The 27,983-nt window shown below is 32.9% G+C and overlaps 4 protein-coding genes across 4 annotated transcripts; 2 read left to right on the top strand and 2 right to left on the bottom strand.

The window, feature by feature from the left end:
• Positions 1 to 1,656: 1,656 nt before the first annotated feature.
• Positions 1,657 to 12,715, top strand: LOC107909400 (pyridine nucleotide-disulfide oxidoreductase domain-containing protein 2). The gene is made up of 16 exons (XM_016836896.2): positions 1,657 to 2,257; positions 2,369 to 2,530; positions 2,743 to 2,922; positions 3,156 to 3,213; positions 3,547 to 3,597; positions 3,800 to 3,882; positions 4,872 to 4,959; positions 5,262 to 5,303; positions 5,398 to 5,472; positions 5,567 to 5,635; positions 5,968 to 6,074; positions 6,234 to 6,346; positions 6,495 to 6,574; positions 11,847 to 11,967; positions 12,211 to 12,277; positions 12,405 to 12,715. Exons 1-16 carry the CDS (start codon positions 2,001 to 2,003, stop codon positions 12,538 to 12,540), a joined length of 1,689 nt encoding a protein of 562 aa, XP_016692385.2. The 5' UTR covers positions 1,657 to 2,000; the 3' UTR covers positions 12,541 to 12,715.
• A 1,450-nt stretch (positions 12,716 to 14,165) lies between these two features.
• LOC107909398 (AP-3 complex subunit sigma) lies at positions 14,166 to 17,779 on the bottom strand. The gene is made up of 7 exons (XM_041080896.1): positions 17,539 to 17,779; positions 17,345 to 17,387; positions 17,091 to 17,152; positions 16,872 to 16,968; positions 16,053 to 16,126; positions 15,047 to 15,138; positions 14,166 to 14,486 (listed from the first exon to the last, which is right to left on the bottom strand). Exons 1-7 carry the CDS (start codon positions 17,605 to 17,607, stop codon positions 14,420 to 14,422), a joined length of 504 nt encoding a protein of 167 aa, XP_040936830.1. The 5' UTR covers positions 17,608 to 17,779; the 3' UTR covers positions 14,166 to 14,419.
• Positions 17,780 to 18,345: 566 nt separating this feature from the next.
• Positions 18,346 to 19,456, top strand: LOC121209710 (protein N-lysine methyltransferase METTL21A). The gene has a single exon (XM_041080894.1). The coding sequence runs from the start codon at positions 18,578 to 18,580 to the stop codon at positions 19,349 to 19,351; it is 774 nt and encodes a 257-aa protein (XP_040936828.1). The 5' UTR covers positions 18,346 to 18,577; the 3' UTR covers positions 19,352 to 19,456.
• A 1,494-nt stretch (positions 19,457 to 20,950) lies between these two features.
• LOC121209709 (vacuolar sorting protein 39) lies at positions 20,951 to 27,412 on the bottom strand. The gene is made up of 12 exons (XM_041080891.1): positions 26,877 to 27,412; positions 25,417 to 25,625; positions 25,212 to 25,343; positions 24,988 to 25,131; positions 24,743 to 24,855; positions 24,121 to 24,526; positions 23,631 to 23,951; positions 23,148 to 23,369; positions 22,643 to 22,885; positions 22,111 to 22,542; positions 21,891 to 21,989; positions 20,951 to 21,315 (listed from the first exon to the last, which is right to left on the bottom strand). Exons 1-12 carry the CDS (start codon positions 27,304 to 27,306, stop codon positions 21,115 to 21,117), a joined length of 2,952 nt encoding a protein of 983 aa, XP_040936825.1. The 5' UTR covers positions 27,307 to 27,412; the 3' UTR covers positions 20,951 to 21,114.
• Between the last annotated feature and the right edge of the window lie 571 nt (positions 27,413 to 27,983).

Raw genomic sequence — 27,983 nt, 5'->3', positions numbered from 1 at the left:
ATATCAAATTCAAGTCTTTAAAAATTTTGGAGGACTTATCCTAAAACCATGGGGTGTACATCCTGATTATCCTTTCATTCATCCCATCAATTTTGAATTTGTGGAACAACTAGATGAAGTAAAATGGTTCTTGTGGTACCTCACTCATCTTTATCACATAGCTATTCAATTCCTCATCCCTGATCTCCGTTATTTTCTGATAAAAGCCATTAGAGGAAATGTTGAACCTTAACATACAAACTTCTTCACTTCTTTGTGTTGGTTCCATCCTCTAACACAATGGTTGAACATGATTGATCAATATTATCAAAAAAATAAAGGGAACTATATGATCACAAGCCACAATATCTGGTTCAACAAGAAAGAGCAACTCAGTTAGGATCCTTTCCTACTGCATGGATTCACAAAGTTCTTGATGAAAATATTAGAAAATCTGGTCTACACTACAGGACTATACAAAAGTTCCTTTGCCAGCTCAATAGAGTTATCCCATTTGAGATATGGCCTCCTCCAGAAATCGATGCTCCTTAGGACACATGGCCAATAAGATATAAACCTTATCGCAAAGGAATTTTAAAAGCCATTCAGGATTATTATGAGAGCATCCCAAATCCCTCAGAATGGTCTCAAGAATACCCTTGGTATTGTAGTCAAATCAGTCTCTCAAAGATGCATCAAGAACAAGACGATAATGATAATGAGTATATGGATGAAGACCTAGATATGACAGCAAATAGTGAAGATTCCATGGACAGTGCCCAATATCCCTACTCAAACGTTAACAGCTGAAAGATGTCACTCATACTTAGCTACTTCATGTCTCCAGTATTGTTGTCTTTATATAATAATGTTTGTTGTACTGTTTACTTTATGTCATAATAACTACTATTTGCTAATGTTTACTATTTTGTTGTATTATCCCTCCTTCAGCTATAAAAGGAGATGATATCAGTGTGTAAGGATCATCGAGTTTCCTATCAATAAAATATCAGTGTGTTTTATATTCATAGCTTTCTAAATTTTCTCTGTTTCTCTAAGTCTTCTTCTTCTTAGAAAAACTATAGATGAGTTAACAATGAATAATTAATAGAGTATGATTTGTGCTTGCCATATAATGGATCTTGCACAACATAAATATTAAAATTCTGATCAGTGATAGCAATATTACTGAGGATAGCATATGTCTCTTGAATTAAGTGTTTAAAGCTAAAAGGTAGTGCATGTTTGAATGACCTAAAAGGAGAGGCCTGTATTTGGCATAGCATACCTGCTTCAAATTCTTTTTTCTTGCAATCCCTGTGCCTATCCCCCCATATTGGTCTAATATTTGTTTTATCGAATTTTTAAATCACTGAATAAATTTTTAAATTTGCGAAGATTAGGTAAGCTATATGGCACCCCTCGATTCATTATTCAACCAAGCTTGTGATTCGAGGGCCTGACACGTGTCACCAGGGGCGAAACTAGAAAAATATTTTAGGGGGCCGGATAAAAATTTAATTTTTTATAGTCTATATATTTATAATTTATAAAAGATTAAATTAAATTTTTATAATTTTAGAAGGCCAAAATGATATTTTACCTTTATTAATTCAAAAATTTTAAAATTTTTGAGAAAATTTTATATTGGGGGGGGTGCGTGTCACTTGACTGAATATGTTATAGTGAGTACAAGCTGATATAGTATCTAAAAAAGTACGCTTTCATTTTCCATTTATCTAAAAGTATGTTTGGTAGTGGTGGATGCTTGGAATTTCAAAAATTTTCTAATCCATAATATACAAACAAATCATTGTCTTTGATTATTAGATATATAAAATATTGATCAGTGACTGAATACCGATGCGGATTCCTTTGTCTCGATTCTCTCCTTTCTTCGAAAAAAACCTTTTGAAACGCTGCCAAAACCAGCATTTTGCTGCTACTCCACTGTTATTTTTCACTACAGATTTCAAAATCGCTGCAGCAAGAACCTAAGGTGAGCTTAGAGTTCAGAGCAAATGTGGCGGCGGAGCTTCGGTACCAGCAGTCACGCGGTGGACGCTCTGAAAGAGAAGAAGTGGGACGCGCTCGTGATCGGAAGTGGCCATAACGGTTTGACGGCAGCGGCTTACTTAGCTCTCGGCGGTCTCTCTGTTGCCGTGCTCGAGAGACGCCACGTTATCGGTGGAGCGGCGGTGACTGAAGAACTGGTCCCTGGCTTTAAGTTCTCTCGATGCAGTTACCTCCAGAGCCTCCTCCGTCCCTCCGTTATCAGGTTTTCAAAGCACATTTTATTCTGCTGATTTATTTCATTTTTGAACTTTTTCGTTGTTTTTAAAGATTAAAATGAGGCTATCTTCTTCTTATTCATGTTTAAATTTATTAGTGAACTAGAGTTAGCGAGACATGGTTTGAAGTTGTTGAAGAGGAATCCATCATCGTTTACGCCTTGTTTGGATGGGCGATATCTTTTGCTAGGGCCTACTAAAGTGCTTAATCATAGGGAGATCTCCAAGTTCTCCAAACGAGATGCCGATGCTTATCCGAAGTACGTATTGGTTTTAATTTCCTAATTTTCCTTTAAAAATTCGAGTTTGCTGCTTAAATTTATTTGTGAATAATGTTATATAATTTCTAGTATTGAAACGAGATTACTCTAAATTGTAGATGAATTCTAGTGGTAGCAAGTTCAAACAGCGATCTCTGATTTTCTTTTTCTTTCTCAACAATCTGTTTTATTGTTTCTTTTTAATTTCATAGATATGAGAGTCAATTAGAGAGATTCTGTACACTCATGGATCCACTTTTGGATTCATCGCCTCCTGAATCTTTGCAAGGTATTTCATCTCTCCAAGATCGTCTCAAGAATAAAGTACACAACTCTGTATTTTGGACTCGTTTGCTGCACCAGGCTGCTTCCTTGGGGCAGAAAGACATGGTGTAAGAGTTCCTTTCTCTAAGTTGAAATGGCTTCTGATGTTGTCAATGTCGCAATTGCAAATATAAAAGTAGTTAGAAACTTATCTATAGGGATACTTTGTGCAGTCTAGTTCGTACAAAGTAAATAACTACCTACCTTGAGGTGCTTGCACATTTCATTTGTGAAGTCTGTCAGTCCATTCCAGTGAATTCAGTCTAAGCCTTACGTCATGTCTTTTTATTTTCTTTTACAGGGATTTTATGGATCTTTTATTGTCCCCAGCTTCGAAGGTTTTGAATAACTGGTTTGAGGTTGTTGTTTGATCCTTTAATTCCCATTTGTATTATCCTTTTAACTTCATTGCTTACAATAATCAGGAAACTTGGTTTATTTCCTTCAATGTCATAAAGAAATTGATTTATGGTGATTTCAGCTTTGTTTTGTTTTACAAATACTTTGCCTAGCCTGAAACAAGATAACTTAGACAAATACTAAAACCGGTTGGATGCTTATTTCATTCTCTGCAGTAGCTAAAGGATCGCATATAGGTTTGACCAATTTCAAAATAGTCGTATTAATAAAAAATAAAATGAGTTTTATGCTCTTTAGTTTACAGTTTTTTTTGTTGATTGTGATATGTACAGACAGATGTTCTGAAGGCAACCCTTGCAACAGATGCTGTGATAGGGAGTACGGTAAGAACTTCTAACAAAAGCAGTAAAATGCCATGGTTTCAATCTAAATTAGTCTCTATAATAAGTCATAGAGGGATAAATGCTATAACCTAAACACGTTGTACAATTTAACAGGCATCCTATTTTACTGGAGTGATATGTTAAGAGATGAATTTTTACTTTGTGGGTTATTTTATATCTTCTTCTTCAATTTGTCTTGTAGGCCAGTGTCAACACACCAGGGAGTGGATATGTACTGCTGCATCATGTGATGGGAGAAACTGATGGTGATCATGGAATTTGGTCGTAAGTATTTTGTTGCTTGATTTGCTGTGAATCAATGACCTAGTAAGCCTTGAATTGGTTCATTATCCTTCTCCCATTCTTTAGAATATTTTACTATATATTTACTAACGGTCACAAGCTACTTTGTATGTCTGGATTTAAGAGAGCCTTTAAGAAGAAAAACTTGGTAACAAAATTTTGTGGTTCTAGTCTAACCAACTCAGCATAAGAATGATTACCTGACTACAATATGGGGTAACTAAGTTATGCGTCCTATAATATTCTTTTGCCTTTTTTCTTAATCTTTCTCTTAGTAAGTTACCTGTTGTGGTTATTTCATTACAATAAAAGTGGTGCCAATATTTTATAGTGGCATTGGCTATTGGTGCGTTTTTACTTTTAGATATACTCAAATGCTCTTCTGACAGTTGATGCAACTTGCATATCTAGAAGCATATGATCACAGAACTTCCTATACTACTTATCTTTACTAAAGAAACAAAATGGTGGAGAAAATTAGGTATTCGTTGATGCTTTCCAATGATTAATCTGAACTTACATCTAATTTTTCTGCAATGGCATCTAAATTGTTCATTTTGGTTGTTGAGCGAGCCTATTGTTTCTTCTTGAGAGACCAAAAGTAATGTGATCAAGATGCTACTTCTGAATTACGACCTAAAATTAAGATTTCATATCGTTCCTTCCTAACCAAGTGGTGCCACTACTCTTTTCAAACTTGGGCAATTTAGTCTCTTGTAATTTGACATTGTGAAATTCTGTTAGGGTCTGTGCTACCATGCTCATAAATTACGTATGGTCTATAATGAACACTTATTTATTTTGCACTTATATACTATGGGGACTTTCCCTTCGCTGGGCTCTGTTTTTCATTATGTTCATATTACATTTATTCCAGAGAGAGACAATGTCTTTTCAGATTATTCTATTGTACTATCATGATAAGCTTTCTCTTAAGCAACCAATGCTCCCAAAGACTAACAATTTTGTAGATATGTTGAAGGTGGAATGGGGTCGGTATCCATGGCTATTGGCAATGCTGCCCGGGAAGCTGGGGCTCATATTGTCACAAGTGCAGGGGTACAGTTGCTTGACTCCCTTCTCTCCTTATGGATGAAGGGAACTTATTCTATGAAGTTTTATTTGATCTCTTTTGTGATTGTACAACTGCATCGAGTCATATTTATGAATATGAATTTGCAAAAAGGAAAAAAGAAAAGAAAATTGGATTTATTTTGGTTACTGTCATGCAATTAAATCTCTAGTTTCCTTTTGATGTTTATGCTTTCTAGTAATGCATGTTGAGCAAATCATGTGGATTCTGGCTTTAAACTTTATGCTTCAATTCTTACCTTCACTATGTTGGCTATTATATTGTCAAGGTTTCACAGCTGATAGTTGATGACTCGGGCAAAGCAAATGGGGTTAGTTTTCGTACCCGTTTTTTCTGCAATGTAACAGATCTTTAAGCTTGAATCAAACTAATTCATTTTCTTAAATATGACCAACATTATTTAGGTGTTGCTGGCTGATGGTACGGTGGTGCAGTCTTCAAACATTTTATCAAATGCGACACCTTACAAAACTTTCATGGTAAAACTCTACCGCCTGTTTATTTTGGTAATTAAATTGTGCTTTTAAATGTACTTTTATTTATTTTTTGCTCATGTTTTAATATCTGTTGTAGGAATTGGTGCCACAAAATGTTCTTCCTGATGATTTCACACGTTCTATTAAGTATTCTGATTACAGTTCTGTAAGATCCTTTCTTTAATTCATTTATTTAACGCAACTTATTAATTTTTTTTACATCACATACTTGGCTATACATACAATTACTAGCCAAAAGATAAATCAGCTATTAACTATGTTACTCAGACTTGTGTGAGTGCTGTATGTATGTCCTTATATTTGTGTGTCGAACATGAGTGTTGGCCACAGCTAAAGAGTCTGAGCAACATAGGTTTCTAATATTCAGCAAGCATGGATATGTTGTGGGATCAATTTACTCTGCTGATAAAGCATGTCTACAAAATGTATTTATACTGCTATGTGCTAAAGATATTTTGCTATCATTTATTGAAACAGGGAACTACCAAAATAAACGTAGCTGTTGATAAGTTGCCTGATTTCCATTGTTGCAAGTCGATTGATGGTCTTCAGTACACCGGTACCATTCATATCGGTTCTGAGAGGTATATTGCTATTCTTTTGCGCATGTTTTCTGGTCCTTGCAAAGAAAATCGTCATTTAGAATGCTAACCCTAGCACTAATATCATAATGGTTACTTCACTATATCGTCTCTGTTTTGGATCCAAAGTTCAAACTCAAAGATATCGTGCGATTTTTTCAGCATGGAGGAGATCGATTCAGCTTGTCAAGATGCAGTCAATGGATTGCCATCAAGAAGGCCAGTCATTGAAATGACAATTCCATCAATACTGGACAAGACGATTTCTCCACCTGGTACCTAATTTGGGAATTTTTGTATCATCACATTGTTAGATCCTTTTCTTCTGTCTCTCTCTCATATTTTAAACTGACGTTTTTTACATTAGACCATTATGAGATTTGCTACTTAATAGTACTGACAGAATCTTATATGTTTTCACAGGTAAGCATGTCATCAACTTGTTCATCCAATATACCCCTTATAATCCATCCGACGGCAGCTGGGATGATCCTGTTTACAGGGTGAGTAGAATTTTGTTCAAGTTATCCATTTCCAAAAGCTTAGGCCTAGTTTAAAAATGCTTATCAAAAGTGCTTTTTCGAAAAAAACACTTTTGGGGAGAAGCTAAAATTTTCAGCATCTGAAAAAAGTACTGATACGGGGTTGCGCGCGGACCAAGATCGAGTTGTCAAGTCACGAGAAACTCCTACGAAAACCCTAAACAATTAGATCTGAAACGAAACAGAAAATTAAAAGATTAGATTTTTGAATTTTCAGATCTGAAATAAAATCCCCAAATCAGCAAAGAATCAAATTGAGAATAGAAATAAGTGTTAGGGTTCTTGAAACCCTCAAGGAGATTGTGATTCTGCCCAATTGAACACCAAGATAGTTTTCCCCAAATTTCGACAATCTAATTTCACCCAAAAAGAGTATGGAAAAACCCTAGAAATTGGGAATTTTTGGGCTGATTCCTTAATATAGAAAAAGGCTGAAAACACAATAAGAACAGAAAATAGATTAGATAATGATTCAGCACAAGTAGAAATAAAGAAAGAATTGACAGTAAGAAATTAAAAGATAAGTCCTAAGAAGCCTTGAAATCTCGAAAGATCTCACAACTCCCTTCAAACGGCTCTAATCTCCCCTCCAAAGAATATCAATGGCAAGAAGAAGGTTGAAGATGGCTCCCACAATCACAAGATTGTTAAAACAACTTCTAAAGAAAACTCAAGAGAAAAATCTTGGAGAAAACTCAAAGAAAATTCTGCTCTCAACAAATCTGAAATTTTAATAATAATGATAAGTGTTTAACAAGGTGGACAGTCATGCCTTTAAATAGGCCTTATAACTAGTCCTAATCTAATTAGAAAACTAAAATAAAAAAAACTCCTAATTATTTTAATATGGAAATTCGGTCAAAGGTCATTTTATCTGGGACTCTTGGACTGAATATTGACATAAAAATTTAAACTAAGTAAATAAATAAATAAAAATAAAAATAAAACTTTACAACTTGGGCCACTTTGACAATTTGGCCTGATTTTCAACTAAGTATGGATGGATTTCTTGATTGGGCTGGGAATTTGCTTATTGGGCCTCGCCTTCAAGAATTTGGGCTTTTGTGACTCGTATCATTCCCCCCTTCCTCAAAAAGATTCGTCCTCGAATCTGAAAAATCAAATAAACTCGACTTTCCTCTATCGAACGGGACTAATGGCAATTGAGTCCACTGAAAAGAATAGCCATGAGATAGTAAATAGCAACGGAAACAAGCTTGTAGTCCAATCATAAGCATAACAGAACAGGTATAACGCATGTGAATGGACAGATTCAGATTACCATGCAAACAATCTAATTTACTCACCACTGCCTCGTCAAATATTTGAAACAAAGATGGACATGTTTTAAGGCATTCAGTCGTCTCACATTGTTCCCACAAACCATGAATAAATTGCGAGTAATAAATCAAATGGTAAACATAATCGTCACAAGTAGGTATTTGAAAAGATTCACATGGTTCACAGAGTTGCATAATCATACCATGCATTAATCGACGGTCTATAGATTCACTCACACATGCATTATCAAAAACAAGAATCTTTTTATCAACTATCAAAACAGATAGATCATCAATAAATAAAATAGGACAGTCAAGCACGTTTCGATCTAAGTGTTCATCAACACGATCTTTATCACTATCCGAGGAGTACAAAAGTGTTTCAAAGGTTTCAAGCATCTTACCTCGATAAGCAGAAGAATAAGGGTCGATTTTACCTTTTTCATTTAAAACAAACCTTCGCTCATCGGGGGCATAGTGTAGTCGAATCTCCGTTGTTGAGTTAACCTTTGTCAAATGGAACTCAAACTTCATGTACAACCACATAAACTGTTTAAGGCACGAATATAAATTGAAAACAAATTTGAAAAATTTCGTTACCTTATTCTCCAAAACAGATTTGGACAAATTCGAGGATTTTACACAAGGTAAATCAAGAGAATAACAAATCACGCTTCTTTTCGTAATGACTTTATCAACCACAATCGAAGAGTAACAATTAATCGGGTCAAAATGAGGGGATCTTTTAAGAACTAAGTCACCAAAAGTTTTATTAATAATTTTCAAATCTGCACTGGACTCGGTTTCTAAAATTTCCTTACCTTGCTTACCTTCGGGATCATGTAGTGTGATTTCATCTTTGCCTAAGTTGATCGTATGAAAGCGTCTTTCATTTGAGAGGTATTGAAGTTGAAAGTTATCTTTCGATCTTTCAGGAACTTGAAAAGTAGCAACACAAGAAAAATTCATTTCTTGGTTAGTGGAAACATTCCTCACTAGCCTTTACTCGTCTTTTTCTTTTGTTTCTTTTTCTAACTCATTTTCTCTTCTTTCTTCAACTTCTTTTTCAATTTTCTTTTCTGTTTCACATTCCTTTTCACTCTCAATCTCTTTTTGCTCTTTTTCATTCTCTTTTCTTTTTTCTCACTTGTTTTAACAGAATTTTTCAGTTTGATTTGGTCCTCATGGACTTGTTCCAGAGTGAGCGGCACTAAGGTGAGTTTCTTTCCTTGATGCTTGAAAGAATACCTATTGGTACGACCATCGTGAGTGACTTTTCGATCCAGTTGCCACGGTTCTCCTAGCAACAAATGGCAGGCTTGAATAGGCATTACGTCGCACACAACTTCGTCTTGATACTTACCGATAGAAAAGGCGATGCGCACTTGTTGAGTGACCCTAAATTGGCCTTCGTTGCTAAGCCCTTGTAGTTGATAAGGTTGTGGATGCTTGGTAGTGGTTAAGCAAAGCTTTTCCACCATCGTCGTGCTGGCTATGTTCGAGCAACTTTCACCATCAATAATAACTCTACAAAGCTTACCTTGTACGTGGCAGCGAGTATGAAAGAGATGTTCTCGTTGCTGCTCGCTCTTTGGTTTTGCCAAAGATGATTGTCCATGATCATGACAATCATCATCCATTCTAGGGACACGTTGAGGGTTGCACCTATGGGGCTGGTTATCCCTATCTTTCTTAATTGGATCTCGATATTGATGTTTTTGATTCACTCGTACCTCATTCAAAGTAGTATTCAATGCTTGAAGTGTAACATTTATTTGTGTGATTGCAGCAGTATGTCTGTCTAACTGTTGTTGGACTTTCATAAGTGCATCATTATTATCACCTTTAGACATCTTCAAAACCTGTAAAAAATAAACACTCAACACTCAAAAATAAAAGTTAGCAAACCTCACCATTAATCACTCAAAAAGAAAAATCAAATTCTCAATGAGGTCGAATTCAATCTTGTGAGTTTTTTATCAGAGTTTATATCAACCAATTAGAGAGTGTGAACCAAACTACCAAAGAATCCTAATTTGACTAGGATGTCAAAAACTGACGAGACACCAAGTGATTCGTGTTGCACCGAGGAAGGATTGTGCACACGTTTAAATCCTACTAACACAAGAAACAAGAAGGTGTTAGATATTTTAAAAGGATAATAAAAAGCAAACAAATGAAAACCTACAGCTAAGAATCAATAAAAATTGCTGAAAACAGAAAACCCGAAAAACTGTGGAGTAACTTGACAACTTCGTTCGAGGTGTTCCTGATCTCAAAAAATCACAAAATTAAATCTCGAATGTCCTTAAATATTTAATTTTTGATCTGGAAAGTTTGGGCACAAAACTCAACCCGCTGAATTTTTTTTAAATTTTTATTGGATTTCGTCTTTTTTCGATTTTTTTGACTTTTTGACTGATTTTTTTGCGGGAATAATTTTTTATATTCAATCACAGTGCCAAACACATGTATGTAAAATTTCAGATCAATCGGACAACGTTTACCCACTCAAATGAATTTTTTTGAACAATTTTTCTGGGTAAAACTGCCGTTTATGCTTTAAAAAATAGAGATCAGTTTAGAAATCAACCAAGAACACCCAAAACGCCCAAAATCTGATACCAAATGATACGGGGTTGCGCGCGGACCAAGATCGAGTTGCCAAGTCACGAGAAACTCCTACGAAAACCCTAAACAATTAGATCTGAAACGAAACAGAAAATTAAAAGATTAGATTTTTGAATTTTCAGATCTGAAATAAAATCCCCAAATCAGCAAAGAATTAAATTGAGAATAGAAATAAGTATTAGGGTTCTTGAAACCCTCAAGGAGATTGTGATTATGCCCAATTGAACACCAAGATAGTTTTCCCCAAATTTCGACAATCTAATTTCACCCAAAAAGAGTATGGAAAAACCCTAGAAATTGGGGATTTTTGGGCTGATTCCTTAAGATAGAAAAAGGCTGAAAACACAATAAGAACAGAAAATAGATTAGATAATGATTCAGCACAAGTAGAAATAAAGAAAGAATTGACAGTAAGAAATTAAAAGATAAGTCCTAAGAAGCCTTGAAATCTCGAAAGATCTCACAACTCCCTTCAAACGGCTCTAATCTCCCCTCCAAAGAATATCAATGGCAAGAAGAAGGTTGAAGATGGCTCCCACAATCACAAGATTGTTAAAACAACTTCTAAAGAAAACTCAAGAGAAAAATCTTGGAGAAAACTCAAAGAAAATTCTGCTCTTAACAAATCTGAAATTTTAATAATAATGATAAGTGTTTAACAAGGTGGACAGTCATGCCTTTAAATAGGCCTTATAACTAGTCCTAATCTAATTAGAAAACTAAAATAAAAAAAAACTCCTAATTATTTTAATATGGAAATTCGGTCAAAGGTCATTTTATCTGGGACTCTTGGACTGAATATTGACATAAAAATTTAAACTAAGTAAATAAATAAATAAAAATAAAAATAAAACTTTACAACTTGGGCCACTTTGACAATTTGGCCTGATTTTCAACTAAGTATGGATGGATTTCTTGATTGGGCTGGGAATTTGCTTATTGGGCCTCGCCTTCAAGAATTTGGGCTTTTGTGACTCGTATCAAGTGCTTTTGGGAAAATTTTTGGCTTGGGAGAAGCATTTTTTCTCTCAAAAAGCAACTTGTTTAGGAATGTTTTTGTCCCAAAAGCACTTCCTAAACTGGCCATTAGTTAGCATTAGAACTGGCAATTCATATATTTATGCCGTGTTTGTGTATTTTCTAGTATCAAACTTGTTCTTATTCGCCATGATACATGGGAGCCTTTATTTTCCCTAAACTATCCGTGTCTAACACTCGTTTTTGGCTTGGGTACCATAAGCTTATTTTTGGGGCAAGATGCAAGGTATCATTGCTCCATTGCTGACTGTTTCCTTGTAATAATCGTATCTTTAATATTGTAGGAATCATTTGCACAAAGATGTTTCAACTTGATTGATGAATATGCACCGGGTTTCAGCTCGTCGGTCATTGGCTACGACATGCTAACTCCTCTTGACCTTGAAAGGGAAATTGGCTTGACAGGTTCTTCATATCTATAGTCCTTTGAGCCTGCTAATCTGTTCCTTGTTTAACTTCTTCATTGATTTTTACTCGTGACTTACCTTGAACGTTCTTACTTTTACGGTATCCGCTCTACTTTCTAAAAGCAGATTAGTATATTTTGATTTGAACTTTACAAAAATGGTAGATACATGACCCGCTGTTTTACCATCTAATAGAAAAATAACTCATGGACTCTAAGTCACTGACATTCATTGTTATTAGGAGGAAATATCTTTCATGGTGCTATGGGATTAGATTCGCTTTTCCTCATGCGACCTGTTAAAGGATGGTAAATTTGATTACTCCTTTCCCTTTCTCATTTTTTTTTATTAATCTTTTTAGAAGAGAAAAATGCATGTATAAATTTTATATCAAATTTTAATTGATATATAATCCAAATGTGTGGATGGATGTAGGTCGAATTATAGGACTCCATTACCAGGTCTTTACTTGTGCGGGAGTGGTGCCCATCCAGGCGGTGGTGTGATGGGTGCACCCGGCCGCAATGCAGCAAAGCTGGTTCTTGAAGATTTCAAGAAAAAAATGAATTGATTGTCAGAAAAAAAGAAAATCAAGATCAGCTCTGCTTTTTTCGTTATGATTTGGGAAATGATATCCTTTCATCTTTAGTCCTTCACGTAAATTGTTTTTAATTTATTACTACAATGCCTGATTGATTATTACTAATTATTACTATCTAATACTAGTTAACTAAATAAATTAATTATAATTTAGATTAATTATATTATACTAATTAATATAACCAGAGTTTGTTTATTTTATTTATTAATATAATTATATTTTTAATATATTTAAAAGTATAATTTACTATAATTATTAATTTGTTTAGTTATTTAGTAATATAATTTTATGTTCATATTTAAGTATAATTTCTTTGTATAATTAACGAATATTTGGCAATAAAAGTATTATTACTCTAAAATGCAACTTATATATTTTCTAAAAGGTCAATAATATTAGTAAAAAATAAAAACAATTAACTAAATTAATAGGGTAATTTTATTTTCATAACAAAACACTTATAATTTATCTGATTATTAAATATTAAGTGCCATTTACTATAGTTATTAATTTGTTTAGTTATTTGGTAATATAATTTTATTTTCATAAATCATGTATTTTTTTGCTTACTATATTTACTGTATAATTGACATTTTAATGATAATAATTCTTGTAACATTTTGGTAATAAAATTATATAATTGCTAACATATATATTAAAAAAAAGTTAATAATATTAATGAATAATTAAACCAATTAGCTAAATGAATAAAGTAATTTCATTTTCATAATGAAGTAAAATTTTAATTAATTTATTGCATAATTAAAAATTTAATGGTTGTTATTACAATATTCAGTGTTATTATATTAATCTCATATGAAACTAATTAAAATGTATTTTATATTTCAAATAATAATAAATGAATATAATTAATAATTATAATTAAAAAAACTTCCACGTTACAAAAATTGCTTAATGGTTAAAACTAAATTCATGTATCAATTAAAAATAGTTTTTATTTATATAAATTCCACAATGAATTTTAACCATTATTAATTACATATATAACTATTAATTGTATTTTTTAAAATTTTAGAATTTTTAATTAAATGTACACAATCCATATAAAATAAAATTATTGATTCCTAATCAATAGTACTCATTCCAAGTTTCCAACCTACAAGCAAAGTTAAGAAACTATCATAAATCCCTGTTGTTTAATTTGTATTTTCCTTATATACTGCAGCAGCAGTGAATAGGATATTAATCTTAATTAATAAGTATATTATAAAACCTAAATATCATATATAATGATTATATTTTAATAAATTAGTCTAATATAATTTAAATAATTATTACAGTTTAAATTCCATAATAAACTCTAAACCCTACTATTAAATTAAGAATAATTGTATTAATTGTTTTATATATTATATAATAATTTAATTTAATATTTTATTATATTAATTAGTAATTATATGCACGAGGGTTCAGTTGGATTCATTAAAGACAGCCTAAGCAGTACATATTCTTGTATGTTCAGACAACAAAGGAATTGGACCATTCAAAGAAACTTGCATACCCCTATGAAAATACTTGCAATAGAACTCTAGCCCCAAAAGAAAGAGCAAAAACCAATGGTCTAAAAAGTCATAAACACTAACTTGAGGAACTCAGATTAAAAGCATATAAGAATTGCAAACATCAGGACAAATATTAGAAGTTGTAAGCAGAAAATAATTTTAATCATCCCTCTAAACTTTTGTGATTATGTGGATCTATATGAAAATAGATTCATTCAAGCATTTAAGCTAATATACAAACCCAAAAAAGGTTGGTTAAAAGTAAACTCACGTTGAGAAGAAAATAATTCGAGGGTTGATTTAAACTTTCTTTGAATGCAGAAGAACTACCTACTTAGCCAACTGGAAGCAGATTTCGGGATGAATGAGATAGCATTTGTTGCAGCTTCTAACCTACATTATGGTTTAAGGGTCATCAGTTAATCAGTATATAAATACAATGAGGAAGATATATAAAACAAATTTGCATGCATGAATGTATATACTTACTATCCTTTTTTAAGTGTTAGATATGTGTATATGTTACCCTTCAGTAGACTTGTTTATGGATTGGGTTACTCAAATACCCATCCGAAATATGAAAAAGTTTAGACAAACATACAAGACCTGAATAATAGGCTTAGGCAAAAATTAAGCCTGCGCAGGACTTGGGCATCAACATTCCAAGCTTAAGTTAGCCCATCCCGTTTTATACTTTTAGAATATATTTTTATATATTACACAATTAAATCAAATAAAATTAAATATATAATACTGTATAAACATTAAAGAATATGTTATTTAATTTAAAATTAAAAAAAACAAAAGCCATCTAAAATATTAAATATTAAATTAAAAATAATATGAGCTTGTATAAACCAAATTTAGGTTAGTAATTTAATATAGGCAGGCTTAAGCAAACATATAGTATGCTTCACACACACACAAAAAGAGGAGAGAGAGAGAGAGAGCACTTAGATATCTCTTCGACTGCCCTCATAATTTCTGTTGATCTTGTTTCAAGCACTTGGCCTCCCAAAATTATCTCATCCAAGATCGTGTGTATCTGAATAACAGTTATTGAAGCTTTGAACAAAAATGAAGAGATAAAGAAAGCCAAATCGGTGATAAGAGCACCAAACAAAAGCAATCATTTGATAGATTTAAATAAAAATATTGTAGTAATAAAGTGTTTTAATAGTCGTTAAATCAGTTCCGAGTGTACACCTAAGGCCTTATAATGATGTCATAAAAAGTAATCCTTGGCTAACAGGGCATAAAGACACTAATGCTCCACTCTGCCAGTAACTCGGGAAATTAGGCAAAAGCTAATTTTGAGCAACTAACAAGCTCAATTGCAAGAGAGCACCAAGCACCATAAGAAAGCTATTTTATTCCGACTTTTCGTTTCTATAGTGTTTGACTTATATTTAGACAATGGATATGAAGCACACCGTAATTTTTTTCCTTGAAACTTGTTGAAAATTTTAATTTGGCCCCTTTGACAATTTTAATCAAGCTCTTCTAAATTTTTCGAAATTCTCATTAATCTTACAAAAAATTTATAAATTTTAATTAGACCCTCAATTTTTTTTGAAAAAAAAATCTCATTAGACTTTTAAAATTTTTAAAAATTTTAATTAGGCCCCAAAGCTTAGTCTCAAGATTTATCGCTGCAAAGACCCTCTGAATAATTGAAAAAGACACGTACCCAAACCCAACACTTATGCTTGAGTCCAAGTAACATAGATAAGAAAGCCTCCCCTGCCATCAATTAATATCTAAAATCTTAAAGTATACTCCCCACATATATTTATATATTCCAACATCAACTCCTATTTACCTAGGTGCTATCCTCTTGTACTTTATGTTTATTATTCCAATGAAGACACTAAATCTCGTTTACATGTAGAATCTAACATTCCATGGCACTAAATATATACAAATATATATCTATAAAGTGATGAGAGGAAACACAACCTTGCTGTAATTGAACACAATGTCAAGCTCACAAACATTCTTGAAGCATCTTTCCAATGTTTGTTGCACAAGAACTGAATGCATCACATCTAAAGTAAGTAAAATTATCCAATATTTGAAATAAAATATCAGCAATTATCGTTACAATCCAGCTTTACTAGTTTGTAAAGAAAGTAAATGACAAAACCAGTACATTGATCTTATTAGACAATATGCAATTATTAGACAAAAATGGTTTTACACGATTAACATCTACGAAGCTTATTGATGCGATCTAACCTTTCAACTTAAAAGACACCGAGTTAAAACTCAACTAAATTTGATGATACAACATCAATGATCATTGATTCCAGTCCTCAAATGAAAAAATCTATTTCATAAAAGAGTTTAATCAAAATGAAACTTACTAGTTTGTAAAGAGCATGCATGACAAAACCGGTATGTTGATCTTATTAGACATCATGTAATTTTAGAGCCAACAATTCCATTAATCTTACACTCAAACAAAAAAAATGGTTATATACAATTAACATCTACAAAGCTTATTGCTGCGATCTAACCTTTAACACCTAGAAGACACCGACTTAAAACTCAACTAAATTTGATAATACATCAATGATTATTGATTCCAGTCGTCAAATGATCACAAAGATAATCAAACAGGCTGTATTCAGCTTTATGAAAACTTTTCCCATCTATAATGCAAGGTTTCAATATTCAGACATGTCAAACAATCGAGTAATTCAACCCCTAACTTTGAAAAGATCATAGATGGTTACTCCATTATAAGTAACTTTACAAAAAATATTAGAAGCTTACGTTGTATCAAGTCAAGCATGGCTAGTTCATTTTCTGAACTATCAAATACAACGACAAAGTAAAGAGTAGCAAAATGGTTGTAGACAAGGCGACTGTCCTGCAAATGAGAATTAAAAAATAATAATTAAACAGAGTTCTATGACAAAAGCAGAGGTAAAATAAAGCTATATCAGTGATTAACAAGATTCAAATTAGAAATCAAGAAAAAAATGAGATTACCGGACCAAAAATTGATTCCGCTTCTATGAAATTGCTTACATTCTCAGGTCTACTGCACAAGACTGTTAGAAGATCAAAATAAAAATCGAAAGCAAAAAAAAAAATCCAAGTACGAACTCAAGAATTATCGATTGGATCGAATAATGTACGAGAACATAAAAGCACATTCTAAGATTCTCTCCATCCAAACAACGGAAAGTTCAAATTAATCACAGCTAAAGTAAGAAGAAGTAGAAGTAGGTGAGAGATCGAACCTCCAAAAACGCGGCGCATAAGTTCTTGCTGTTTCTCCACTGGCTGATTTCAACAAAATTCAAAGCGACGTGGATAGCAAAGGAAATCGAATTAATTAATATTAATAACATCACGGCATTCATTTTAAAATTAAGAAGGAAATAAAAAGGAATAAAATGAGAGAAAAATCTCAAAAAGAAAAAGCGAAGTTTACCAGAAAATCGAAAAACTTTGCAAGGCGAGGCTTGCCTTGAGTGTTCATCACCATCACAGCTTTTATCATTTTCGCTCCACTCTCTCGCTCTAAAAACCAAACAGAGCTTTTGGATCTCTGAAATTTAAAATTTCACATCAAGTAAATATATAATATTCTGAAATTTACGAAAGGACAAAAAGGTCTTCAACCAATCGATAGTAACGATGGAATTTCAAAGGTTAAAAATTGGAAATATGGTCGGGAAAAAAAACGTTATTATAGTTAGATGATAAATAATTGGATGACATCTATTGAATTTGCCCTAACATACTGAACTATTTTAATTAAAAATATTTGCATGAATTTTTTTTAAAAATACTAATTTCAATTTATCATGTTATAGTGAAATTTTTTATATGAATTTCAAGTTAATTTTGCAATAATATAATGATTAATTTAGTTTTTATATTTGATCATTTTGGCCATTAATCTTTTAAAATTTAGTTAAATTATCGGGCATTAACTAGTATTACAATCTAATTGTATTTCATAAAAATTCAAAAAAAATATTAAATATTCAACAATTTTTTTTAAAAACATACACCAACAATAGAGTACACATAGACTATTATACAAATTACCACATTAATCCCGTTAAAATTTTAACACTTCAGTCAATTTTATATAAATAATAATAACATCACTTGGTTTTAAAGGTTAATAATGAAAATGATAAAAAAATAGAGCAAAATGACAAAATGGGTAAATATTAAATTTGGTAGTATGCCCTATTCTAATTGGAATGGTTAAATCCTTAATGGTAGTTAGTATTTGGACTAAACAATGATATTATAAAAATAGAAAGACCAAATTAGGAATTAAATCTCAAATTTAATCACAGTATAAGGACTAAAAAAATAAATTGACCATATAAAATATAATAATCCACGTCATCTTTTTCTGGACCAGCCCTAGAAAAGGATACCGGCTTTAAAAATGGAGGGGAAGAGCAAGCATTAAGACGTTGGCGGCGCCAAAGAAAACGGTGTCAAAACAAATGGCTACTCTCGAAGACGATGAAGCCGATATAGATCGCGTTAAAATGATCTTGCCTGATGAAGAAGGTGAACCGGAGAAGCTCACTACGGTAGGTGACGGTGCAGCGAGTCAACAAGTGGAGCAGCATTACATCCGTTCAATCGAATCAACGGTTGTGATTAGACAACTCCCTTCCGAAGGGCTTTCATTCCAGCTTTGGCCAGCTGCTACTACCCTCGTCACGCTCCTCGATAACTACCACCGTCACCCTAGCAAAAGCCCTCTAACAGCCACCCTATCAACTGACCGGAAACTAAAAATCTTAGAGCTCGGTTCAGGTACCGGTCTCGTTGGAATCGCAGCGGCCGTCACGTTGGGAGCTAACGTGACGGTGACAGACTTGCCACACGTCATCCCCAATTTGAAATTCAACGCGGAAGCAAACGCTGACGTGGTGACTAAAAGAGGTGGGACAGTTGACGTGGCACCGTTGAGATGGGGAGAAGATGATGACGTGGTGGTTATCGGGCGGGAATTTGATCTCGTTTTGGGTTCTGATGTGGTTTACCATGATCATCTATTTGAGCCGTTGATTAAAACGCTGCGTTTGCTGTTGAATGGAGGAACAAAAAGGAGAGTTTTCGTTATGGCTCATTTGAGAAGGTGGAAAAAGGACTCTGTCTTCTTCAAGAAAGCAAAGAAACTGTTTGATGTTGAGATTTTACATACAGATCCTCCCAAAGAAGGGTCTCGAATAGGAGTTGTTGTTTATGCTTTTATTGGGAAAATTTAATGTTTGATTGTTGTTTATTTGGGGAATTTACCAAAAATTTGTCGACGAAGTCGATGAAATTGGTGTGTTAAATTCGATGGTTTGCTGCTTCTTTTTCTATGTTAATTGGAGTTGATAATTGTCTAATCTAATTTTGTTTAATATGTGTTTGATGATTTACCAAAAATGGATTGAAAAGATTCCTTGCTTCAGCAGTTATTCTATTTTCATCATTTGAGAGTTCCAATAATTGGTTTAAATTATTCCACCGGTCGCAATCATAGGTAGATATCTGATTTAAATTCTTTTTAGGATTCGCATATTATATATTCATGTAATCTAAGGCTAAATAGAGTGAATAGACGGGTTTTCACATCCTCTCTAAAATTGATTTATTTTTTTAAATCTTACAAAAATGACTTAATTCCAATTAAAAAAATAATCTATATATATTTCCTTTTAAGCCATAATATAAATATATATTAATTATTTAATTTACTTCATTTTTATTGATAATATATTAATATTAATATATTCAAATTTATTTTTCCTTTTTTTTATTTTAATAAAATATAAGTTCAAATATGTGACTTATTAATTGAGTTTCATAGATAGTTCAATTAATTTAAATTAAATTCAAATATTAATACTCAAATTTAATACACACGACCATATGATAGGTCGTGTCAATTTTGTAAATTGGCACTCTTAACTACGTAAAATCGTATTTTTTAGGTTTTTAGAGCATTTTAAGATGTATATATATAACAAAAATAAGATAATAAGAATGAGCCGTCATAGAATATTCAAGAAAACAACTCGAAAAACACCATTGAAGTCGATTTTGAAAAAGATTTTCGTCAATATTGAACCTTCACATTTTAATTTATTAGAAAATTATCATGAGTTTCTTTAGTTCTTTCGGCTATACTATCTCTTAAATGTTTTTATTTGCAAGTATGAACTAATTTTCAAAATATCTAGAGAGATGAACTTTATGGTAAATTGTCTATTGATTTATATTTTACGTAATAAAAACTTAAATTTTATTCTCAATTATGTGTGTTTAATTATTGGTTAGATGTTTTTAGATTATTGATCCATATTTAATGTGTTTAAATAAAAGGATGAATAAACCATATTTAAGAGTAGATCTTGTGTGATTGAGTATAGTTACATGCAATCCTAGAAATATAACGATATAAATCTACCGAATTAGAGTCAAATATAATAAGATAATCCATAGCACGAGTTAATACGAGAATACAAATTTTAATTAAAAAGAAATTCCAATTAATCAATTTAGAATCAATTACTTTTACTCTCGAAAGAGAGATTTACATACAAAATGGATAAAACCTAAATGAATTCTCTCTTGAGTATTTAGTTTTGTTTCTTGGTATTAATTGTTTATTTTCCTGACTTATTTTTTTGTCGTATTCGTTAATAATTAATTTAGTTGATTTTAGTATTTAAATCAATCACTTAAATTTATCGATTAAATAAAAAAATAATTACTAATATTTTTAATCTTCGTATAAACGATATATATATTCACCATAACTATACCATAAATATACTATTAATTAAAAAGTAAACTTAACTTTTACGACACATCAATTCCAATCATGAAAAAACACTTTCACATCAATACAACAATATTATACAACACACAAGCAGCAGCAGTAGTCAAACTGGATTACAGCTTTTGATTTCTGGCATTTGAGTTTGCAACTTGGCATCGCTAAGAGCTATATACATCATATTATGCATACACTCCAACATCATCGCTTCTTTAGTAATGAGCCTCTGGTTACAACTTTCTTATTTTGTGAATCTCTAAAGCAAACAAAGTGAACCAATGTTTTCCGATTCGGGTAGATGGCGAATACGGTTGTTCCGATTTTCTTGTCGCAGAGAGAGCACGTACTATCTCTCGAAATCTTTACAGTAGCTTTTCTTTGGTTGTAGAGTTCATCTTTAACCTGTTTCGATTATGATTCGAGAAAAGAAAAACGGAAAACCAAATGTACTTTTTGAGCAGCTTACCATATAAATACCCATGTATACACAAACATATGACACGTAAAGGCATAATATAATTTTTTTTACCCTAAACTCTACAACTAGGTCCATCGTTTTTTTTTATCCATTTTTTATCTACTTTTAACTTGACAACCAGATTAATTTTAGCCAATAAATTTTAAAAATATAAAAATGTGATGATATGACAATGTGATACAATATTAGAATGTCACATATATTCAGTGTTCTAATTGCCAAATCAGTAGTTGAACCAATTAGACTACTAATTTTCAATTCAATCAGTTTGATCAATTCACCTATTAAACCAATAATAATTAATTAATTAATTAAAAATTTATAAAAATTATTAAACAGGTTTTTTATTCTTATCTGTTTCGAATCAATTCTCGGTCCAATCAGCCCAACAGACAACTCGATCATGTTTCAAAATCTTGAAAGAAGCCAAATTCAAGGACCAAAATATCTCTAATTATCAAGTTTAAATATCAAAGTGACCGTAAAACAATTTACATACCTGTAGGCTCTCAGTCTGCCTCAAGCTCTTGATGACAGAGGAGTTCCTGTATGCTTCACTGGACTTTTTTACAAGAGGTCCCAGAAATGGAAGCAAGTTCTGCAGGTGGAAGACGAAATTCCTTAAAGAACGAAACTTGCAATTCATCCTCGGAACAACTTAGATGTCCATGACAGTATAAAATTAACGTTTGTGAAGGACTTAAGATTTTACGACATACCTGTAGTTTAGTCTCCCTCGGTAAGATTTTGAGTGCATAAGCTCCATTGATTCTATCCCACCTTCGACTCAAAAGATCAAGTACCCGATCGAACATGATAGTAGAGCCTCCTTCCTCACTAGATTCTTCGATGGTGGTATCGGTGTTACTAGGACTGATACGCATATCCTCCGCACCTTCTATTGACGCAATTTTCTTACGTCCTACTTTAGATTTCAGTGAAGCCACTGAACTAACCTTTTGCGTGCTTGTATTTGAGGATGATACCAAATTCATAATACTATTTTCAAAGTATTTGGTTGTTTTTTGAGGATTCAGATAAATCTGTAAAAGAGTGAGGTATAGATTGCCAGAGGATTTTACCGGGAGTCGATGAACTGCAGAGTCATAAACCCGATCACAATAGGCCAGTGCCAGTTCAGGTACATGAAGCTACAAAGATAAAAAGGTGTTCATTTATTTGGAGCATATTTACAATGAAAAACAACAGATTTTACCACAAAGGAACTGGATGAACCATGTCGGAAACTACCTTATGAACGTATAGTGATAGCGCAAGTTCATGTTGGTTCATTTTTCCGAACAAAATTGCACGCTCTTCGAATAAAGCATCTGGAGGAAGATGTTCCAACAAAGCCTCGGGATTGTACCCCGAGATGCTTTCTAATGCAGACAATAATTTCTTCCTTGTCGGAGAATAAGCCTTCTCATCCCACATCTGTTGAGCACTTAGCTCTGAATACCATTCAAGTACTTCTGAGAGAGAGATTTGTACCTACAATTGCCATTTGCTAGTAATATTGGAGCTTGAATTAAGCAATTTTTCCCACGTTAGAGCTTGAACTTACTTTAGAGTTTTTAATAAAATATTAGGGACTATCTTGGACTAGAAAAAGTCAATATTCCAATGTGGGAACAATTGTCAGGTTTAGGGATTAGCTTGGATTCAAAAAAAGTTCAAGCCCCTATGCGAGAGTAGTTGCTAAATTTAGACTCAAAGTGATTTAACCCTTTTGATAACAACAAAATGGCTTTACCATTTCATTCTGCAGGTTCGCTGAGATCCTATTTTCATTCATCGCGAGCATAAGTTCCAAGTACCTGCCCTGCATGTTTGGAGCATGCTGCTTCAAATAAGCATTGACCATGTCTGCTGGAATATTTCCAGACAAAAATAGCTCAATGGTTTGTGTTGGATGGTTTTCGAGAACAAACAACGAGAACTCAAGCACAAGCATCGGATCGGTGCCACAGAGAGGCTGCAGATAAAACCAGCAAAAGTTTTCATCAATCACAGAATGTTATCGAGCCAAAAGAATAAACATCGCATCAAATAAGAGCAATATATACGCTTAATTCTAAAAGAAGTTGGTTGTGGTTTGTAAAACCAAGCAACAGCAAAGTTATGTCTTCTCACATCCCACACAACATGGATTGCCCAAAAATCCCAATGCTCCCAAAACACAAACACATTTAATGCAAAAAGAGCAACAAAGATTCCTACCAACCGACAAACTGACCTTGAGATACTCAATAATTGCCTCAGGACCGAACTCCTCAGCATGTGATTGGTTTCTTTTCGACTCTTCAACTAATTGATGTAATAGTTTAAGAGATTCACGGTGCATTGAGTTACTTTTGTATAGTTCTACCAGAGCAGCATAGTGATTCCCATTTCGAAGAAGCTCCTCGCATATTTTTACGTCACAGTAGTTAAGACCGTTCAGCAATTCTAAAGCTGCAGATGGTTGTCCAGTAAGAAGCAGAGCTTGGAGGAGGGCTGTATCAAGTATAGCTGCCATATGCCCAGCAGCTGAGTTAATTGGAATGTTACCATGCCGCTAGGGGAACATGCATAGTGTTAGTTAATTAAAAAAGAAAAGGTTATATAAAATTTGGAAATATCGGAATTGTGCATTTCAGCACAAAATTGAACTCTGGTGTACACATAGAATCATAAAATATGCTTCACTTTAACATGCATTGATGATAAAGTGAAATTAGCCTCACCTTATTTGACTTCTTAGACCTAGCTGAAGTAAAGTTATCCCCGATGGCATCTAAAACTACCTCTTCCATTCCCTCGGCAGCAGCTTTCTCTACAATGTTGTATCCTTTCTTTTGTAGGTACTTAATAAGAGCCATGAGAGTATTGTGGCTCGTTTTCTTGAACTCGAATGCTGCATTCTCATCAGAGTCTGATGGTTGTGGAAGCCAGGTTTCCAGATCGTCTGACAGGCAGGATGAATCATCCGGAGAGAGGCCTATCAACTTCTCCGGCTTGGGAATTGTAGTTGTTTTGGGAAGAACAATGGATGGATACAAAGAAAGAACATAAGTAATATCCACTTGAGATGCCAAAAAGTGCTCCATTGCCTCCTCATAGCAACCATTGTCAAAGAGATAATGAGCATATCTGCAACAATGCGACACTACAGTTTAACCACAATGTATAACCTGAGGAACATACCCGGAAATGGACGAATTTCAAGTAAGATATAGATGTATCATTGTGAGAAATTCTTATTGAACATGAAATGAGCATTGTGAGAAATTCTTAATAAACATAATACAAGCCACTTAACTTGATATAGTTGACCAAAATAATAACCGTTAATGGAGAAATATCCACCTTGTATGAATCGAACGCTCCCTTGCAACTCTAAGGTCTGCATCTTTAGGTGGAAGCAGCTTACACAAAGCCAACGCTTCCTCAAATTCTCCAGATGCTGTTAATTGGACAATCTGCAATGCAAGTATGAATCTCTTAATGTAATAACCGAAGCACTTCTTCGGTGTTAGCATTTGCATGTAACAATAATATATATAGTTACAAAGGCAAACTATGATGCAAAGCATTAAACTTGGTAAAAGTACCTGTGCACCAAGAGGAACAGGGAAAAGCCCATAAACTGAATTGTTTGATGCTACAACAATGGCATTGTTACTTTTTATAAGATGACAAGCATCATGGAGGACAATCGTCTGTATTAAAGGATATGGAACTCGGAGGGAGTGAATCTGCAAAGAATAAAAAAGTGAAAGTGCATAAACATTATGATAGGCAAAAACCAGTCTTCTTTCACATTTAGTCATACGACCTCAACACGCCTGGGAGACAGAGCTATTGCATATGGCTTCTGGATAACAACAGCAATAGGAGCTTCTGACCAACATATCCTACCAGCTTGAACAAGCTTACCATTTTGATCCACAAGGACTCCAATATTTTCCTATAAACAGCACTTCACATTAGTCTTAACCGGACGAACTCTAATGCTACCTATAAATCATTAAGGTCAGTACCTTCCCGAGAATAAGTTCCCCAGAAGGAAGAGGAACAACTAATGGTGGCGCTATCTTCCCCGAAGAGAAAACCTCTGACAATGCGCCATTCGTGGCCTTTAATATCATGTAGTCCTTTCTAACACCTACACATATGTTCTCACCAGACCATGATATCGACTTCACTGTATCTGGTACACCAAACTCTTTCACCTCCAAGAATCCATGTCCTATGCATATTACTTTCCAAATCAATTTCATTCAACGGTAAGGCAGGCAATAACCATTAATTCCTCAAAATTTAAATCCAATCATCAAATCCAAAATCTCAAAATAATTCACATCAATAAGGCTTGTTACATAGTTAATTTTGCTATTTGCATTTTTTTTCACAAAAAAAAAGAACTGATTAACTATAAATAAATTATTAAAAAGGAATAATTCATATTAGGATGATACTGAAAACTAAGGTTTAGGCGCCAAAAAGTTTTGGTCACATCATCGAATTTTAAAAATATGAAATTTGACTTTCTTAATAATATGATTGTATTCTAGTATTTATTGTGAATGAAGTTGTTGATTGAGAAATTCTTTTTAATAATATCAAAATTTTATAAATGATAAGGCAAACTGTGGGATAAAAAATTTGTAAAAACAAAAAACCTTAATTTCAAAATCATATAAATTACTTATAAATTATTTTTTATTTTAATTACTTATGTTTTAAGTAATTTAACTAAATAGGAGAGTAGATTGAATATGGATGGGTGCATAATAATAATTTAATGGCTTCAAAATTTGATGATGTGACAATTTTTTTTCCAATTTAGTACCTGAGCTTTTTTCCATTTTGGTACCTGAATTTTACTTCCATGTTTAATTTGTTTGACTTCAATGTTCAATTTGGTACGAGTGTTTTTTTTTTAATTTGGTACTTGAGTTTGGCTTCAATATTATTTTCCCATCAATTTGGAACCCGAGTTTTTTTCCCATTTGGTACTTAGAGTTTGTTTTGGTCCCAATTAAGTACACGAGTACTTTAATGTTCAATTCGTTACTTTAGCATTTTTTTTCCAATTAACTACTTATATTTTTTCAACTAGAAAACACCTTCAAGCCACGTGATATCATTTAGACTGGGTGCCAAAATAAACATTGAAATCAAACTCAAATACCAAATTGACAAAAAAAACTCAAGTACAGGTACCAAATAGTATAGTAACCCAAAAACTATGATTCGAATGGCACAGTGATTCAAATTGATTATTCAATATCACAGTTAAATCATGCATTTATGCAACAGAAATAGTACACTTTAAAAATGCTATTTTCTTATTTATTCAAACAGACTTCACTTTTTTCTTCTTTTAACCATTTTAAACAGAAAATTCTCAAAAAAAATTACGGTTAGATAGAAACATAGATTTACTGGTGACTGAAAATTGAAAAAAAAATAAAAGAAGGAAAATCAAAGAGATTACCGTCATGCCTGAAAATGCAAACTCTTTTTTGCCTAGCAAAGCAAAGGAAGCCTCTACGATCGTCCCAAGAGTAGACATTAGCGCCTTTAGCTTTAGCGATCACAACAATAGTTTCAAAATTCGGAAGCCTATGAAAAGCGATTGATTCAGAGAGCGACAAAAGTAGCCCTCTCGATTCCAATACCTTCATTGAAAGCAGAGCTTTCTTTGAAAACCATGCAACGGTTCTCTCCAGTGCGTAAGGTTTTTTCCGTAACGTGAGAGGATCGAACGGTGGAGATTGGTCGGCGATTGAGGAATCAGGACCGTATATTCGAAGGGAACCATCGGAACAGCCAACGAGGAGCTTGGAACCGTAGGATTCGACGGCGTCGATTTTAGTGGGACAATTGTTAATAAGCTTGAAGGAATCATAGGCATTATGCACCATTTTTTTTTCCTCGGTTTTTGCTTATGGCCTTTTCTCAAATCACTGCAGTTTCGCTTTAGTATGGAATGAGTAACTAAACGACATCGTTAAAATTCAAGCGTACATTTGGGGCCTATGCGATGCGTTGGCGCGGGGTCCCGCGTTTTTTTGTAATAGAATCTAATTTATATCCCGCCACGTCACATTCAATAAGCGGCGGATTTAAAAACAGTCTCAAAAACTACAGAAAATACCCTGCGAACTAAAATGAAAAATTTTCAGTTTTGTTTAAAAATTTTAAAATAGTAACAGTAAAATTAAAATTTTAATTTAATTTTTAAAAAATTATAAAAATATATCTTATTAAAATAGTAAAATTATATTTTTATTATAATAAAAATTATAAATTCCATAAAAAAAATTTAATTTTACTCCTGAATATAATAATTTCACTTATTAATAAATAATTCACAAATATTACCTAATTAATAGTATTTAAAATTTTAAAAATTAATTCAAAACTCTTTTATATTTGAAATTCAAAGTCAACCAAAAAATGAGTGGATAATTCTTTTTCGATGCTCTCTCCGTTCATAAAACACAAAGTTAATAACTTGCAATACGTTAAACTCTTCACAATTCAATACTTGCTCTAATAAGTATTGATTGAATTTAGATATTCTGATTATTATTTTAAG

This window comes from Gossypium hirsutum, chromosome A02 (assembly GCF_007990345.1).
Source record: "Gossypium hirsutum isolate 1008001.06 chromosome A02, Gossypium_hirsutum_v2.1, whole genome shotgun sequence".
In the NCBI taxonomy this organism is placed as follows: domain Eukaryota; kingdom Viridiplantae; phylum Streptophyta; class Magnoliopsida; order Malvales; family Malvaceae; genus Gossypium; species Gossypium hirsutum.
Note: the sequence above shows the minus strand (reverse complement) of the source record. Positions and strands in the feature narration are given on the sequence as shown.